The sequence below is a fragment of the Delphinapterus leucas genome, chromosome 13, assembly GCF_059928025.1.
Source record: "Delphinapterus leucas isolate spDelLeu-1000000601 "Yukka" chromosome 13, BTC_Dleu_Yukka2, whole genome shotgun sequence".
NCBI classification, from domain to species: domain Eukaryota; kingdom Metazoa; phylum Chordata; class Mammalia; order Artiodactyla; family Monodontidae; genus Delphinapterus; species Delphinapterus leucas.
In genome coordinates, this window is record NC_143141.1 from 7,119,658 (window position 1) to 7,137,964 (window position 18,307).

The 18,307-nt window shown below is 42.3% G+C and overlaps 2 protein-coding genes across 3 annotated transcripts in view; both read left to right on the top strand.

Annotated features, from left to right (window-relative positions):
* The window catches only part of CHST10 (carbohydrate sulfotransferase 10), a 40,098-nt gene extending 33,940 nt beyond the window's left edge, over positions 1-6,158 (top strand). Inside the window, exons 10-11 of one of the 2 annotated variants that reach the window (XM_089922646.1) lie at positions 449-502; positions 2,194-3,313. The gene's annotated coding sequence lies outside the window, so the exon portion shown is untranslated. Of the gene's footprint in view, positions 1-448 lie in introns of both variants that reach the window. The other variant, XM_089922645.1, reaches the window with a different exon arrangement.
* Positions 6,159-6,335: 177 nt separating this feature from the next.
* Positions 6,336-18,307, top strand: part of LONRF2 (LON peptidase N-terminal domain and ring finger 2) — a 59,136-nt gene continuing 47,164 nt past the window's right edge. Inside the window, 1 exon segment of the mRNA XM_089922640.1 lies at positions 6,336-7,319. Coding sequence (XP_089778766.1) covers positions 6,644-7,319 — 676 coding nt within the window. The 5' untranslated portion in view covers positions 6,336-6,643.

Consider the following 18,307-nt stretch of genomic DNA (forward strand, 5'->3'; position numbering starts at 1 on the left):
ATATGCAGAAAAAGCTTTGGGTGTGACAGTTTTCTGTGTATGCGCTTGTGTGTCTACCTGTACACACTGTTAACAAACAAAAATTTAACCGAGTAAAATTTAAAGGTCTAATTGGCTTTATTAAATGATTCATGAACTGGGCAGCATCCCATCTGGCAAGTAGAGAGGAGTTCTGAGGAGCTGTACAAAATGGAAGGCTTTTATAAGCAAAAGGAGGAAACGAGTAGATTGCTTCAGGCTTAGGTAAGCTACCTATAGGGGACAGAAGGGACCTGTGTGGTAGATTGCCTCAGTGGTGCTGACAAGAAATTTCCATACTGACCGGTTAAGACGGGGTCCCCAACCCCTGGGCCACGGAACGGTACCAGTCCATGGCCTGTTAGGAACCGGGCCACACAGCAGGAGGTGAGTGGCAGGTGAGCGAGTGAAGCTTCTTCTGTATTTACAGCCGCTCCCCATCGCTCGCGTTACTGCCTGAGTTCCGCCTCCTGTCAGCATTACGGTGAGTTGTATACTTATTTCATTATATGCTACAATGTAACAGTAACAGAAATAAAGTGCACAATAAATGTAATGCGCTTGAATCATCCCGAAACCATCACCCCCCACCCCAGGTCCATGGAAAAATTGTCTTCCATGAAACCGGTCCCTGGTGCCAAAAAGGTTGAGGACCGCTGGGTTAAGACTATTCCTGGGGGAGGTTGTAACTGTAATTAGGTTAGGTATTAAGTTTGGTTTGCTGATGTGGGGCTTAGCACAAGTGATTCCATTTTGTTGTTTCTTTGTAACAATACACAGTCCATTTATCTATATCTATGTGTCACTTAGGTTGATTTCAGTAAGCCTACAGCTTCCATTCTTGGCAAACAGATACAAAATGTATGCTTTATTTCTATGTGACTCACTGGCATTCTCCTTCCTTGAGAGCTTTGTGCTCTATACGTTGATTTTTTTTGCTCCTCCTGTTATCGTGTACACGCTTCAGTGACAGCCTTCAACCCTTATCTCCCGAGATAATTGTCCTATGCAAGGAAGCCACAACATCCTGTTGATTCTGCCTTCCCCGTATTGATGGAAAATGTCATTGAAAATGTAGGTGGGAATCTGCATGTGAACGCAGTCACCTGGGGAGGCCCTGGTAGGTACAGTCCTTTCCAGCCACACGTGAAGAGCAGGAAGGTGTATAGTGGCGGAGCCTAAGAAATGAGTAGTGGCCCCAGAAGAGCTATGAATGTGGATAATGCAGAATGGGTGGGGTTGTTTTATGTCCAGTTTCTTTTTAGCCTACGCGCTTGTCTTTTCACCAGATGATCCTGGACAGTGGAAATCAACAGCTAGATGATCTATGAAACTAAGTTATATATTTGAGGACTACTTGGTGAAGATTTACCAGGACATGGTGGAAAGGATTTGTTGAGGGAAATTTCCACTGTAATGCTGCACATGCCCAGTTCAGGGAGTTCCAAGGGGAGAAAGGGCCACAGAGCTTTTGTCTGATCGATAGCCTCATTACCTGTCAGCCAGCACCTCCATTAACACTAATGATGGCTTGTTTCCGCTTTTGGCAACAAGTTCCAAGCTGGTAGACTGACTGATGGTCATTTTCTACAGAAATGCACGCCATCGCCTGCTCACTGTGCATCGATGTCACAGATGGCTGGAATGTTTCCCATAGTTTATCTTTATCCCCATGAATCCTGAGGAGTCTGTGCCTGATTTTTAAAAACTGTCTGACAAAGGCCAGTATATAGGCACAGGGATCAGTGATGTTTCCTACAGTTTCACTTCAGTCCTATAGGAATTCCTCATCCATCATTTATAATGCTTAGAGAGTCCTACTCATTTGAGCATTACCATGTTTTCTCTATATAACTGTAGTGTGAGTATAATTGTGAAAATAAGGAACAAGCTTCCTCAGTGCCCATCAAGGGCTGGCATCAGAGTTTATCAGTGAGTATGGGGGTTTCCAAATCCCAAACATTTCATTTTGGTTCCTTCCCCGTCTTGCCGTATGATTAATTACTTCATCCTTGTGTGTTCCCTAGTTTTTTCCTGTAGGAATAATATTGGGTGGGCCAAAAAGTGCCTTCGGTTTTTTAAGTAAAAATAAAGAACACATTTTTCATTTTCACCAAGAACTTTATTGAACAACGTATTCCCCCTTTTGTTCCACTACCTTCTGCCATTTTTCAGGCGACTCCATAATTCCATCTTCCCAAAACTTTTCATCTTTTTGAGCAAAGAACTGTGCCAGGTGCCTTTTACAGTCTTCCAGGGAATTGAAATTTTTTCAACTAAGAGAATTTTGTAAAGATGGAAATAAATGGAAATCCAAAGGTGTAATGTCTGGTGAATATGGTGGATGAATCAGAACTTCCCAGCCAAGCTGTAACAGTTTTTGCCTGGTCATCAAAGAAACATGCGGTCTTGCATTATCCTGATGGAAGATTATGCGTTTTCTGTTGACTAATTCTGGACCCTTTTCATCGAGTGCCGCTTTCAGTTGGTCTAATTGGGAGAAGTACTTGTTGGAATTAATTGTTTGGTTTTCCTGAAGGAGCTCATAATAGAGGAGTCCCTTCCAACCCCACCATATACACAACATCACCTTCTTTGGATGAAGACCGGCCTTTGGTGTGGTTGGTGGTGCTTCATTTCGCTTGCCCCATGATCTCTTCCATTCCACATTGTTGTACAGTATCCACTTTTCATCGCCCGTCACAATTTGTTTTAAAAACAGAACGTTTTCATTACATTTCAGTAGAGAATTGCTGCAGAAATATGGTCAAGAAGGTTTTTTTCACTTATGTGGAACCCAAACATCGAAGCGACTCACACAACAAGCTGGTGCAAATGATTTTCAGTGCTTGATTTGGACATTTTGAGTATGTCGGCTATCTCCTGCGTGGTATAACATTGATTGTTTTCAATTATTGTTTTGATTTGATTGCTATCCACTTCAACTGTTCTACCCAACCATGGAGCTTTGTCCAGCGAGAAATCCCCAGCACGAATTTTGCAAACCACTTTTGACACATTCGATCAGTCACAGCACCTTCTCCATACACTGCACAAGTCTTTTTGTGCATTTCAGTTGCGTTTTTACCTTTCTTGAAATAATAAAGCATAATATGCCGAGAATGTTGCCTTTTTTCTTCCATCTTCAATATTAAAATGGCTACACAAAAATTCACCAATTTTGATGTCTTTTTTAAATGCATGCTGATGTGACAGCTGGCACATTCAATCTAACAAAATTGTTTTGAATGAAGTTAAAGACAGCTAAGGCGTCTAGAGCCATCCTACAGAAAAAACCGAACCTTTTGGCCCACCCAGTACAAGGTACCAAGATGGGATGTTATGCTACAAAACCTACTGATGTGTCCTCAAATCTTAGTGTCCAGGAGGTGATACAGGCTAAAAATGTACTTAAGAGCTAAAAGATCTTAGATGCTTTAGTAAATAATAAAGCTCTAGAATTTAATAATGGAGGTAGAATATTTTGGTTTTATTTTTCACTTTGAGGTTGATAAATACCATGAGACCTTCCAAAATACTATTACTCAGTGCGCCTGTCAGAAACAGAAGGATGCATTCATTGAATACAGCATTATCATTATTCTCATCATCATTACTATCAAAAAGTAACCACTCTGAAGTGCTTGTTGTGGAGCGCAGGCTTTAGTAGTTGCAGCACACAGGCTCAGTAGTCGCAGCACGTGGGCCCTTCGAACGCACAAGCTTTAGTAGTTGTGGCGTATGGGCTCAGTAGTTGGGGCTCATGGGCTCTAGAGCACAGACTCAGTAGTTGTTGTGCATGGACTTAGTTGCTCTGCGGCATGTGGGATCTTCCTGGATCCACATGTGGATTGAACCCATGTCCCCTGCATTGGCAGGCAGAATCTTAACCACTGCGCCACCAGGGAAGCCCACTCCGTACATTTTGAAGCTCCATTATTAGGCACATGCTTGTTTAGGATTGTTATGTCCTCTTGACCAATTGACCCCTTTATCAGTATGAAATGGCCATCTTTTCTCCTAGTAATATTCTTGGCTATGAAATCTCCTGGTCAGGTATCAGTGTAGTCACTTTCCCCTTATTTTGATAAGGGTTAAGATGAAACAACTTTTCGTATCCTTTTACCTTTAACTTATTTGTATCTTCTTATTTAACTTTTACCTTTTACTTATATGTATCTTTGTTTTGGAAGCAGCGTATATTTGGACCTTCCTTTTACATACAATTTGACAATGTTGCCTTTTAATTTTAGCGGTTAGACCATTAATGTTTAATTAACATGGATTGATATGGTTGAGTTTCAGTCTACCATCTTGCTCTTTGTTTTCTATTCATCTCCTCTGTTTTTATTCCCCCTTCTCCTCTTTTTCTTCATTCTTTTGGGTTAATAGACTTTATTTTTGTAGAATAATTTCATTTATCTTGTTTGTTGGACGTTCAACTATAAATATTGTGTTATCTAGGTGGCTGCTTTAGGGTTTGGAGTATGTATCTTTAGCTCACTACAATATTCCTTCAAGTGACTACACCATCTCACATGCAGTATTAGAACTTTGTAGCCCTCTGTTTTTCCTATACTGGCCTTTGTGCTATTTCTGTCACGTACTTTATTTCTGCATGTTATAAATCTCACAATATATTGATATTTTTACTTTACACACTTCTTGCTCTCAGCAGGCATACCTCCGAACAGCGTCTCCTTTCTGTTCTTTTGCTAGAAATTTGTCTATAAGAACAAATAAGATCCGAGATCATAAGGTTTCATAGTCCTTAGTGTAGAGTCTGTTGCAACAATTTTAACTACTCAAAAGCTGCCCTCCAACCCCCGGCAGCTTCCCGGTTGTTGGTGGTGAATTTGTTGGATAAACAACCTTCAAATCCAAGTGAATTACTACATAAAGAGAGTAGATGAAAACCTAAGGAGTGATGTAAAAGAGAGTTTGGACCCATTCAGTAATGAGGAACAGATCAAAACCTAGTTTGACTACAACCGTTATCAGTCAAAATAGAAAGCTGAGGAGAAAACTCATTCATGGAAAGGTGGGAGGTGGCAGATGGAGGGGGTGGCAGGGGGATTTGCTCTGCATGTTTCTTTATCATGGGACTAGGAGGCTGGCCAAGGTTGTCTCCGTTTCCGTTTTACGGACTCATCTAAAATTTTCTCACCTCACTTAATGAGGCATTTCCCTTCTTCCAAGCCAGACTTGATGGGAGTATCTTATATTTTCTTTAGCCAATTTTAGATGTAGAAAAACTTCACAAATTTAGAATGAAGACATTTCGACTTGAAATAATGAACAGTACGGATTTTGGAATACTATAATGCATTTTATCGCATTCAAATACATAGCATGAAACAGATGGCAGAGCACTAGGGAGAGAAGAGCAGGTTATGTGTAGTTTTTAATTCCCTCCTTCCAGCAACTTCTCTCTGTAGTACTGCACTGTAGGAGACAGTTTTAGAAATTCTATCTCTACTTTCCTATCAAGGACATAATACAATTTTCCATGTCTCAAATCCTTTCCAGTACTTAGTCTGGTATTTCCTCACATGCTGTGTTAGAGTTCTGTCTAAATTAGAGCTCTAAAATGTCTATAACATCTAGAGTTCCGTTAAGAGAAGCTTACTCATGAGATCCGATCAGCGCCCACTTCAGGCTTCCTGGTCATTTAACACAATTTCCTAAGTCAAAGCTAGGGTTACAGTGGTGTGCTGGGTAACGGTCCCTCAGTTCTGTCTGTCTCTTTCTCTTTCTCCAGTTATATTAAAAAATAATTGACATACATCATTATATAGGTTTAAGGCATACAGCATGATGGTTTGATTTACATATATTGTTGAAATGTTTACAATAGGTTCAGCTACCTTCCATCTTTTCATATAGATGCAAGAAAGAAAGGAAAAAAAGAAAAAACAAATTTTCTCCTTGGATGAGAACTCTTAGGATTTGCTCTCTTAACTTTCCCATATATGGTACAGCAGTGTTAGCTATAGTCATCATGCTGCACCTTACATCCCTGGTACTTATTTATCGGTTCTCTTTTTAACCACAACCGCAGGTGGGCTTGGCCAGGCCTTGGAGCTAGGCTGGCACTCGGTGCGGGGAGAAGGGGGCACGGCGGACCGAAGACACCTGCTCCAGGCGCGGGGGCTGCAGCGGACGGCCGATGAGCTGCGCGGGGCGGGCAGAGAACGCGCGGGAGGAGGGCGCGTGGAGACGAGCGCGAACGCAGACGCGCGCGCGGGGCCGCCCGGGGCCGCCCGGGGCGAGGAGGGAGAGGGTTTGCGGAGACGCCGAACGAACGTGGAGGGGTCGCCGCCTTCCGGCCTGCGGCCCGGCTGCCTAAGCCAGGGGAGCTAGGAGGGCGTTCCCCGCGGGCCGGGGCTCGGCCGCGCCCACCGTGCCCGCCCCGCCCCCGGCCGCCCACGCCGCGTGGGAGACGCGGCCCCACCCCGCGCCCGCCCCCGGCGGTGGTCGCGCGGCCCGCCGCGCACCGCCCACCCACAGACGCGCGTAGCTCCCGGCAAAGGCGGCGATCGCGCTGCAGTCGCCGGGCCCGGGCAGCGAGCATCCTCCCTTCTCCGTTCCTCCCTCCGGCCCTAGTCGCCGCAGCCCCGCGGTGATGAGCCCCGAGCCAGTCCCGCCGCCGCCCCCCTGTCGTGGCTGCGACTGCGGGGAGCCGCTCGCCCAGCGGGTGGAGAAGGGCGACGAGGCCTTCCGCGCGGGCGAGTACGAGACGGCGGCCGAGCTCTTCCGCTCCGCGCTGGCCGGCCTGGCGCGGCCCGACCGCGGCCTATGCCTGCGGCTGGGGGTCGCGCTGGCCCGCGCCGGCCGCCTCCCCGAGGCCCTGGGCGCGTTTCGCGGCGCCGCGCGGCTCGGGGCGCTGCGGCCCGACGAGCTGGGGGAGCTGGCGAGCGGCCTGGCGTGCGTCCCGGGCCCGCGCGAGCGGCGGTCGCCGGTGGGGAAGCCGGGCCGCGCCCCCGGGGAGGCGCCGAGCGGGGGGTCGTCGGCCTCGGTGCCCGCGGCGCCTCGGGACCTGCTGGACTGCCCGCGCTGCCAGCGGCTGCTGCACAAGCCGGTGACGCTGCCGTGCGGGCTCACGGTGTGCAGGCGCTGCGCTGAGCCGGGGCCGGGCCGGCCGCCGGTGCGCCGCGTCAACGTGGTGCTGAGCGGCCTGCTGGAGAAGTGCTTCCCGGCCGAGTGCCGGACGCGCAAGCTGGCGGGCCAGGTGCAGAGCCTGCAACGCCAACAGCAGCCCGAGGCCGCTCTGCTCAAGTGCCACCAGGCCCTGGACCTCGGTAAGCGGGCGCGGGGGCTGGGCCACCTACACGCTCGCCTGTTGAGGGGCAGGGCCGGGACGGGAGAGCTGGGTTCGGCCGGCGGGGCTCTTGTGCTGTCTGGAGGCGGTGAGCGAAGAGTAGGGGCCAGTTGCACCTGCGGGCTGTCTTTTCCAGGACCTCCGTGGCCTTCCTGAGCTGCCCTGTGAAGCCAGCACTGCTTTTCACCCTATCTCAGCCGTATAGGAGTGGGGGGAGGGCCAAGGGTTTTAATTCGTCTTGCAGGGAAATGCAAATAGCTAACACCCTCGTGTGTTACAAGAAGGTAACACTCCCGGGCTATCACAAGAAGATAGCCTTGTGATGGGGCAGGGTTTGCTTTGGGGGTTCAGCTGGTGCATCCAGGAAGGATGCTCTTACACTCCACTGTTTGGCCCTGACCTCCCTTCTCTCTCAAAGGCCGTTAAATGTCGTAATGGTGTGATTAGCTTTTTAGATGGTTATATACTAACTAGTAGTCTGGTTTATTTTATTTTATCTTTTAAACTAGAGTCTGTGACCAGCACCAGCCGCTTCCCGCCCAGCCACCACCTGTTAAGAATATATAATTTAAAGGAAGCCCAAACTTCGGTCCTGGTCATTGCGTTTGACTCTGAATGAGTATGCTCTGTTGACAGTTGTTTGGGGTGGAGAATGTGTGGATGGAGGGTGATTTGTTTTCTGAATTCGCTGGTTTTGAAACAGGGTTGTGTGTGCATGACTTAAATCTGTAGTCAAGAAGCCTTGGTTTAATATTTTGTTACTAAGAGTCTTATTGTGTGCTCTAGTCATTATGCATTTTATTGTAAACTAGGGTTAAGGTTTTCTCTTTTAGAAGGCACACCTGTATCCAAATTGGGAGATTCTCTGCTGGAATCGGGCAGTTAAATTGCTTTATGTAACAAATAATTGGTACCATATTTGAAACCAACATATCCGTACTTTAACAGGCTGTGTATTTTTTAGTTTTCAATTATTTATGTATCAGTATATATGGTGTAGAGCCACACTATTCAGTAGAAATACTGTGTAAGCCACATATGTTACTTTACGTTTTCTATTAACCCATTTAAAAAAGGTGAAAAGTAGCAGGTGAAATTCATTTAAAAAATATTTTTAACCCTATACCTTCAACATGTTATTTCAACATATCTTTAATGTAAAAAAATCCAGCTTTTACTTTCTCAGTAAATCTTCGAAATTCATTGTGTATTTTACATTTGCTACCCACCCCGATTTGGATACTAAATTTTCATCAGAAGTACTTCCTCTGTGTTTAGATTTCTTAAAATTTAGAGTTGAAAAAGTGGATTCTCATGTTGGTGTCGTTCCAAATTAACTTAAAAGTTATCCTCTAACTGAAGAGTATCCGTTTTTAAAAATTCTACCAGTTAAAATAAAAAATAACTCGGTTCCTTTGTTGCCCTAGACCTCTCTCTTGTTTTCACTAGCCACATGTGTCCAACGGCTACTGTTGTAGACAGCACAAGTACAGAACCTTAAAAAACAATTGCTGGAAATGTAACAGATCACAATACCAACTCTTGGAGAAGATTTAGAAAAGGAGGACTATTGTATGCGGCTGATGGGTCTGCATAGTTATACCCCTGGTACGTTGTTTGGCAGTATCTGAAAATGTTAATGATGACCTTTGGCCAAGCACCTTCAATGAGGTACAAGCATATGTGCACTGAAAAAACGTATACAGGGGTGTACAAGAGCGTATATACATCATTAGAGATAGCCCTAAAGTGGAGCTCAAATGTCCAAAAGGAACAGAATGAATAAGTAAACATATTGTGATGCCTTTGTGGAATACTACATAGAAAGAAAATAAGCCAACTTCAGTTACATACTACAGTGTGGATGAATCACATAATGTTAATTGAAAGCCAGACTCAAAAGCATTTTTAATACATGATTATATTTATCTGTAAGTCCAAACAGGCAGAATTACTATGGCATGTTAGAAGCAAGTAAGGGCAGTGATTACCTTGGGGAAGAAAAAGGGGAATGTTATTGTGAGTAAGTATGGGAGGGACTTGAGTGGTAGTGGTAATGTTCTCCTTGACCTAGACGATGGATGCACAGGTGTGTTCACTTTGTGACAATTCATTGTATTTTCCATTTATATATTAGACCTCAATTTAAAAGTTTTAAAAACATGGATTATTGCAGTCAGTTCATCATGAGAACTTTATTCAGTATCCATTTTCCACTCAAAGATTGGAAAAGAAAGCCAAGTTTCCCTAGTTTAAAAATTTATAGAAAAAAGTTAATTTAGTAATGAATTAGCTCCCAAGAGAGGTTTTGTTATAGTAAAAAGGTTACAAATATTTGGATTCGGAAATGCCTGTGTTTAGACCCAGGCTGACCCTTAGTTATTTTGTGACCGTAGCCAAGGGTGGTAATCATTAATGCTGTTCCCCGAATGTTTGTATCTTTATAGCCTCTCCAAACAAGTACGATTGCATTCCTCGCCTGCTTGTGGTTGGGTAGAGCCATGTGACTAATTTTGGCCAATAAGTTGCGAGTGGAATTCAAAATAACTGTATGTTAAAACAGAAATAAGCATGTGAAAAGGTAACTCAATAGATAACTGTCTATTAAAAAGAGCCAAATGGGTATTCTAGCCCTGGAAAATACGGTATCTGAAGTTGAGAATTAGACGGATTCGAAAACAGGCTGGACACATCCGAAATCAGGATGGGAACACTCAGGAACAAGCCAATAGACAATATCCAAGCCGAATCACAGAGAAAAAAAACAGAGCATAAGAGAAATGGGGGACACAGAGAAAAGTTCTAAAATCTGTGGAATACGAGCCCCCGAAGAGGAGAGAGGGAGAAGGGGCAAGTGAAATATTTGAAGGAAAAATGGCTGAGAATTTTCTAGATCTGATGGGAAACTTTAAGTCACTGAACCAAGAGGCTCAGTAAGCCCAACAGGATAAACACAAGCATTCACTTCACACAACAAACAAAACGTATCTAAGTATCTTACAGCCCAGTTACTGAAAATCAAACATAAAGAGACATTTAAAAGCACTTAGAGAAGGCAGGATATATTTCCTTGAAAGGAGCCAGAATAAGACTGATAGCTGACTTTTCAACAAAATTATTAAAACTAGAAGATAATGGAGTAACATCTTGAAAGTGATGAAAGAGGGGGGAAAACACCTACCTGGCATTCTTTACCCAGATGAAAAATATCTGTCAGAAATGAAGGCAAAATTAAGATGCTTAAATCCAGGTAAATAATAGGAAGGACTTGTATTGCCATCACAGTTGCGTGAAGTACTGAGCGGAATTCTTCAGGTTAAAGGAAAATGGTGCAGATGGTAGCATGGAACTAAAGGAAGGAATGAAGATCACTAGACAGAGTAAATACATGAATAAATATAAGAGAATATTGATTATTTCAAACTCTTTCCCTCTCCTCGGGACTTCTGTTCTCTGACACATAACAGTATTGAAATTAGGCCAATTAAGAACCCTAAAATGGCCTCTAAGTGTTCAAGTGAAAGGAAGAGTCATGCATCTCACTTTAAATCAGAAGCTAGAAATATTTAAGCTTAACGAGGAAAGCATGTTGAAAGCTGAGACAGGGCAAAAGCTTGGCCTCTTGTGCCAAACACCTAGCCAAGCTGTGAATGCAAAGGAAAAGTTCTTGAAGGATATTAAAAGAGCTACTTCAGTGAACACATGAATGATAAAGTGAAACAGCCTTATTGCTGATATGCAGAGCGTTATAGTGGTCTGGATAGAGCACACCAGCCTCAACATTGCCTAAAGCCAAAGCCTAATCCAGAGCAAGGCCCTAACTCTCTTTAGTTCTATGAAGACTGAGAGGTAAGGAAGCTGCAGAAGAAAACTCTGAAGCTAGCAGAGTTTGGTTCATGAGGTTTAAGGAAAGAAGCTGTCTCCATAACATAAAAGCACAAGGTGAAGTGTTGATGTAGAAGCTGCAGCAAGTTATCCAGAAGGTCTAGCCAAGGTCATTAATGAAGATGGCTACACCAAACAACAGATTTTCAATGTAGACGAAGTACCCTTGTATTAGAAGGAGGTGCCATTTAGGACTCATAGCTAGAGAGGAGAAGTCAATGCCTGTCTTCAAAGCTTTAAAGGACTGGCTGCCTCTCTTGTTATGGACTAATGCAGCTGGTGATTTTAAGTTGAATCCAGTGCTCCTTTACCATTCTGAAAATCCTAGGGCCCTTAAGAATTATGCTACATTTACTCTGCCTGTGGTCTATAAGTGAAACAACGAACTCTAGACGACAACACATCTGTTTACAACATGGCTTACTGAATATCTTAAGCCCACTGTGGGTACCTGCTGCTCAGAAAAAAGATTCCTTTCAAACTATTACTGCTCATTGACAATGCACCTGGTCACCCAAGAGCTCTGATGGAGATGTACAAAGAGATTAATGTTGTTTTCATGCCAGCTAACACAATACCCATTCTGCAGCCCAAGGATCAAGGAGTAATTTCAACTTTCAAGTCTTACTATTGAAGAAATACGTTTCGTAAGGCTATAGCTGCCAGATAAAGTGACTCCTCAGGTGGATCTGGGCAAAGGAAATTGAAAATCTTCTGGAAAGGATGCACGATTCTAGGTGCTGTTAAGAACATTCGTGATTCATGAGAAGAGGTACAAATGTCAACATTCACAGGAGTTTGGAAGAAGTTGACTCCAACCCTCATGGATGACTTTGAGGGGTTCAAGACTTCATGGAGGAAGTCACTGCAGATGTGGTGGAGACAGCAAGAGAACTAGAATTAGAAGTGGAACCAGAAGATGTGACTGAATTCCTGCCATCTCAGGATAAAACTAGTAGGTGAGTTGCTTCTTAAGGATGAGCAAAGAAGGTGATTTCTTGGGCTTCCCTGGTGGCGCAGTGGTTGAGAGTCCGCCTGCCGATGCAGGGCACACGGGTTCGTGCCCCGGTCTGGGAAGATCCCACATGCCGCAGAGTAGCTGGGCCCGTGAGCCATGGCCGCTGAGCCTGCGTGTCCGGAGCCTGTGCTCCGCAGCGGGAGAGGCCACAACAGTGAGAGAGGCCCACGTACTGCCAAAAAAAAAAAAAAAAAGTGATTTCTTGATATGGAATCTACTGGTGAAGATGCTGTGAAGATTGTTGAAACGATAACAGAGGACTTAGACTATTCTGTAAACTTAGTTTATGAAGCAGCAGCAAGGTTTGAGAAGATTGATGCCAGTTTTGAAAGACATTCTGCTGTGGGTAAAATGCTGTCAAACAGCACTGCATGCTACTGAGAAATTGCTTATGAAAGGAGGAGTCAATCATTGTGGCGTGCTTCATTGTTTTATTTTAAGAAATTGCCACAGACACCTCAACCTGCAGCAGCCATCACCCTCATCAGCCAGCAGCCATCAGCATCAAGGCAAGACCCTCCACCAGCAAAAAGATGATGGCTTGCTTGAGGCTCAGTTGATGGCTAGCATGTTTTTTAACAGTAAAGTTTTTTTTTTTGTTTTTTTTTTGCGGGACGCGGGCCTCTCACTGTTGTGGCCTCTCCCGTTGCGGAGCACAGGCTCCGGACGCGCAGGCTCAGCGGCCATGGCTCACGGGCCCAGCCGCTCCGCGGCATGTGAGATCTTCCCGGACCGGGGCACGAACCCGCGTCCCCTGCATCGGCAGGCGGACTCTCAACCACTGCGCCACCAGGGAAGCCCAACAGTAAAATATTTTAAAATTAAGGTATACACATTGTTTTTTTTAGATATACTGCTATTGCACACTTGATAGACTATAATATAGTGTAAGCAAAACTTTTATGTGCTCTGGAAACCAAAAAATGTGTGACTTGCTTTATTGTGATGGTCTGGAACTGAACCCACGATCTTGCTCATGTATGCCTGTATGTAAAACTATGGGATGTCATTGCAACAATGCTTAGAGGGAAATTTATTGCTTTAAATGTCTCTACTACAAAAGGAAAGTTGAAAATCAGTGATCTCCAGGCTTCTATTTCAAGATACTAGAGGAAGAAAAGCAAATCGAATCCCAAGGAAGTAGAAAGGAGGAAAGAAAGGTGAGCGCAAACGTCAGTGGTAAGAAAGGAAAAATACTGTCCGGTATTTCTTATGAGCATTGGTACAAAAATCCTAAACAGAATATTAGCAAATTGAATCTAGTAATAAACTTAAAGAACAATACATCATGATCAAGTAGAATGTTACTTTTTGTTCATTGTAAATCAGCCACATGTACAGAATAAAGGAGAAAAATCATATGTCTGTTAAAATCTCTCAGGAACCTAGGAATAAAAGGGAACATTCTTAATATGTTAAAGAATATCTATTGAAACCATCCTACTTAAATACTGAATGTTTCCGCATTCACTAGGTGACAGGGTTGCTCACCGTCATCACTGCCACTCAACATTGTACTGAAGTTTCTAGTGAGTGTAATGAGGAGAAAATAAAAGAGCATCACAACTGGAAGAATGAGACATTATTTGTAGATCGTGTGCCGGAGTACCTAGAGACTCCAGAATAATATTTGGACTATTATAAATTATGAGTGAATTATCAAGAGTGTTGAATATTGGGTCAATATAGAAAGACCAATGATAATTATAAATACTTAGTAAAGAACAAATAGAAAACAGAATTTGAAAACAACCCATTGAACAAAAAATTTCTTGGAATAAATCCTGAAATATCTGAAGAATGTTCACAACCTCTACACTGAAAATACAAAACATTTCTGGGGGGAATTAAAGTGGACTTAAATAAATGGAAAGATTTTATTTTCATGACTTGCAAGTCTGGGTATCAATAAGATATCTGTACTCTACAGATTGAACTGTAGACTCAATGCAATTTCAAAGTCTCAGCCAATGGTTTTGGTGGAAGTTGATGAATGACCAAGGCAGTATTGAAAAAGAGTTTATAAAGTATCAAGACGTACCATAATGTTGCAGCGATTAAGAGTTGTATTGGCCCAAGGAGAGACACACAGAAACTGACACTTGATTTACTACAAAGATGCCAGTGGAATTCACTGGGGAAAGAAGTATTTTAAATAGTCTGAGTCAGTTGCTTATTCATATGGAAAAAAATGAACCTGGACACTTACCTCATACATTGAAATTACAATTAGATTTCTAAAAGAAATCATAGGAGAATATGAACTTGGGACAGGCAATTTTTTCTTGAATAAGACACTAAAAGGATGATAAAAGAAAAAATAAATTTGATTTGATTAAAATGAAGAACTTTTTGTTCCTTAGAGACCCCCTAAAAGAGTGAAAAGGTGGCGTGTATATGTAATATGTGTCTTACTGAGAATGCAAGTCCAGAATATTGATAGAATGCCTATGGTTCAAAAACAAAGTCTGTCCAAAAAATAGGCAAAGACTTCAACAGATGCTTTATAAAAGTAGATCTCAAAAGGGCAATAAACATATGAAAGGGTGCCCAACATAATTGGTGATCAAATGCAAATTGAAACTAAAATAAGATCTTACTACATACCCGCCAGAATGGTTAAAATGAAAGTTTAACCATTTACATGGTTAAACATTTACATAGTTTGGGCAAGTATTTGAAGGAATTGGAACTCTTATGTTGCTGGTGGAAATGTCACTTGGTAGAAGTTAAATGTTTGGGAGTACCTACTAAAGCTAAGCATATATACAACCTCTGACACAGTGTTTCCACTTCTGAGTATATACCGAATAGAAATGAATGTCATGTCCACCAGGAGACACATGCAAGAATGTGTCAGCTTTATTTATATGTGCCAGAAACATTTGAGAAACAGCCCTCCAGTAGAGTAAGTAAATCAATTCAGAGTATTTTGTGTAAAATGCACAAAATAATATTACACAAAAGTTTATTTTTTAAAAAGACCACTGAGACCTACAATAATATGGATGAATCTCACAGAATGATACTGAGTGAAAGATACAAGGGTCCATTCCATTTATATAACTCCATGTATAAGAAGTTCAAAAATAGGCTAAAGTAATCTGTAGTGATAGACGTCAGACTGGTGGTGACCCTTTGGAGAGGTGTCCTAACTGGGAAAGTGCCCAAGGGAACCTTCGTAGATCCTGGAAATGACCATGGTGGTGATTACATGGGTGTAACATATGTAAAGTTCAAGATGTACACTCAAGATTTATGGACTTGACTTTCTAAGTCCTACATTAGTTTGAACAAATAACCTATGAGGAGATTGCTATTCATTCCTTCTATTCATTGGGAACACTACCCAGTTGTCATTGCTTTGTGTCACTTCATTCAGCCCTTTTAAAGTAGCACTTGTATAGGTCTCTACTTCTCTCCACTGCCCACTCACTGGACAGACTGTCCAGCAGTAACCCCAGCTCCCAGCACCACAGTGGCCCTGGGTGGCAATTGGAGGAGAACAGCCTTTGATCAGCCCTAAACACAAACTACAATCTCTCTTCTCTTCTCACAAAGCCTGTTCTCAGGCTGTCCTCTTCTGAATCTTTTGCCTGTACAGGGGTTAATCGGTAAACTCTCTGAAATTTTGTGTTAGTTTTTTTGGAGGAAACATTTTTCTTCCATTTAGCTCCTCTACACAAAACATTTTAAATTGTTTTTCTTCTTCCATTCATTTTTGAGCGATTCCTCAATAAATTCTCAGTATTATTAAGCTTAAGGCTGGATGCTTAGAAAATGTGTTGAGATCTATTTTAAATGTTTTAATAGGTTAAATTATGAAGTGCTGGCTTCATAAATGGGTTGTCAAATGCTAGAAGCCAGCAAAGAAAATAGTTTGATTCATCCAGCGTCTAGATGGGAAGTGAATTTTATTGCCCTCAGACTTCTGTAAAAGCAGCCTTTAGAATCTGAGGAGTGGAGGCTTAAACGCATTAGAAAAAGATTAAAAATAAATGTAAATGAAGTGTGTTTTTCACTCAGGAAACTCAACATCAATTGAGCTAACACAAAGTATAAGCAACAAAATAGTGGAAAAACAGAAAAATTAGTGAAACAGGAAAAATTGAGCCGGTTAACAAGTGAGAAGCTGGTTTATTATAAAACTGGTAAAACAGACACGTTTGGCAAGTGCGATGAAGACAAATGCAAAGCACAAGTAGCATCAGGAATGAAGGAAAGTATAACTGCAGATATAAATACAACAGATCTTAAAATCAATACGAAAAGAACAATTTTAAGGGAACTGTAAATTACCAGAATTGATCCAGGAAGAAGTAAAATACTGATATGGACCAAAAACCATTAAAGAAATTGAACTCAGGGATTTTCTTCTGAACAGAGGCACTACTGTCAAGCAAGATCTAACAAACTTTCAAGGAAGATTAACTCCCATCTTATTTTATCGATAGCTCATAAAAAATTTTGGAAAGATTTCCATCTCATTTTGGAGGGTTAGAATAATCTTGTTACTGTTACGAGGTAGAGCTTGCGCGGGGAAAGAATTTGTAGACTGGTCTGACATGTACATAGATGCGCAAACCTTAATTAAACTTCTTAGTAATATTTTGAATCCAGCAGTGTAATAAGAGTTAAGGTCAGGAAGGAAGACTTATCCAAGGAATGTAAGGATAATTCAACGTTAGACAAATCTTTCAACGTGGTTCACTGTAATAACAGGGAGGAGATATACTGCATGTAATAGATGCTGAAAGAGCATTCTATGAAATTTAATACCCGCTTGTTTTAATGCCTTTGTAGGTATGTTTCCCAAGCTCAAACTGTACTTCCAGCAGCGGTTTTGTTTTGTTTTGTTTTGTTTGTTTTAGATTTCCAAAAGTCTCCAAAGAAGATTTCTGTATTTCAAAATGCATTCAACCATGCAGTTGAGGGGCTTTCATCTAATATTCAGTTGAAAATGATTAATCTGCGATTATATTTAGTGTATATTGACATACTAAAGGGGCAAATATCATGAGAAGAATCTAATAGAGGGCTTCCCTGGTGGCGCAGTGGTTGAGAGTCTGCCTGCCGCTGCAGGGGACACGGGTTCGTGCCCCGGTCCGGGTAGATCCCACATGCCGCGGAGCAGCTGGGCCCGTGAGCCATGGCCGCTGAGCCTGCGCGTCCGGAGCCTGTGCTCCGCAACGGGAGAGGCCACAACGGTTAGAGGCCCGCATACCGAAAAAAAAAAAAAAAAGAATCTAATAGAATTCTATAAACACTTTCCAGGCAGTGAAATGCTCAATTTAAAATTATATGCATGTGGATTCACATCAGTATTCCATAGTACCTGTGTGCCTTTTCAAAGGTGAATATGTAAAATCTCATTACAGATCAATAGGTGAACATTTTCAATCAATTTTGATGACAGGGAACACTAACTTTGAACCTGAATTGAGGAAAATGTTGTCTTCTCTAAGAGAATTCCATTTTTCTGATTAGTAGACCTATACTACAAAAAAACTAAATTACTATATTTTGCAGTTTGTCAATAAAAAAGGTGTAAATATTTGTTTTCTCTCTTGTTATACAAATACCTGCATAATACCCTCAAGTTGACCTCTTTCCCTGCAAAGCCTAAAATATTTAATGTCTGGCCTTTTACAGAAAAAGTTGTTAATCTCTGCTCCAGCCTGTCAGTGTCTTTTTAAAAAATTCGGCTTTTCTTGTTTGGCTCCTCCATTCCTGCTGTTACTTTTCCCTTTTCCCACCTTTTTCCTTGTCATACCTTCTCTATATTATACATTTGTAGCAGTAACATAGTTAATACCTGCTCCCCATGCCTTGCCTGCACCTTTGACCAGTTAACTCTGTAAACAAAGAGGAGATGTGGTAGCCTTTGGAAAGTACCAAGTGGTTACTTTGAGAAAAAGGTCAAGATCAAGGATTTGGAGCAGGTCAAAAATTCGTCTTAAGTGGAGAGATGAGAACACATTTTAGGTGCCCAGAATTTTATTGATGAACTAAAATGCACACTTCAGCCCTATTTCAAAGACTACAGTGAATATGGGTAGAGTGAA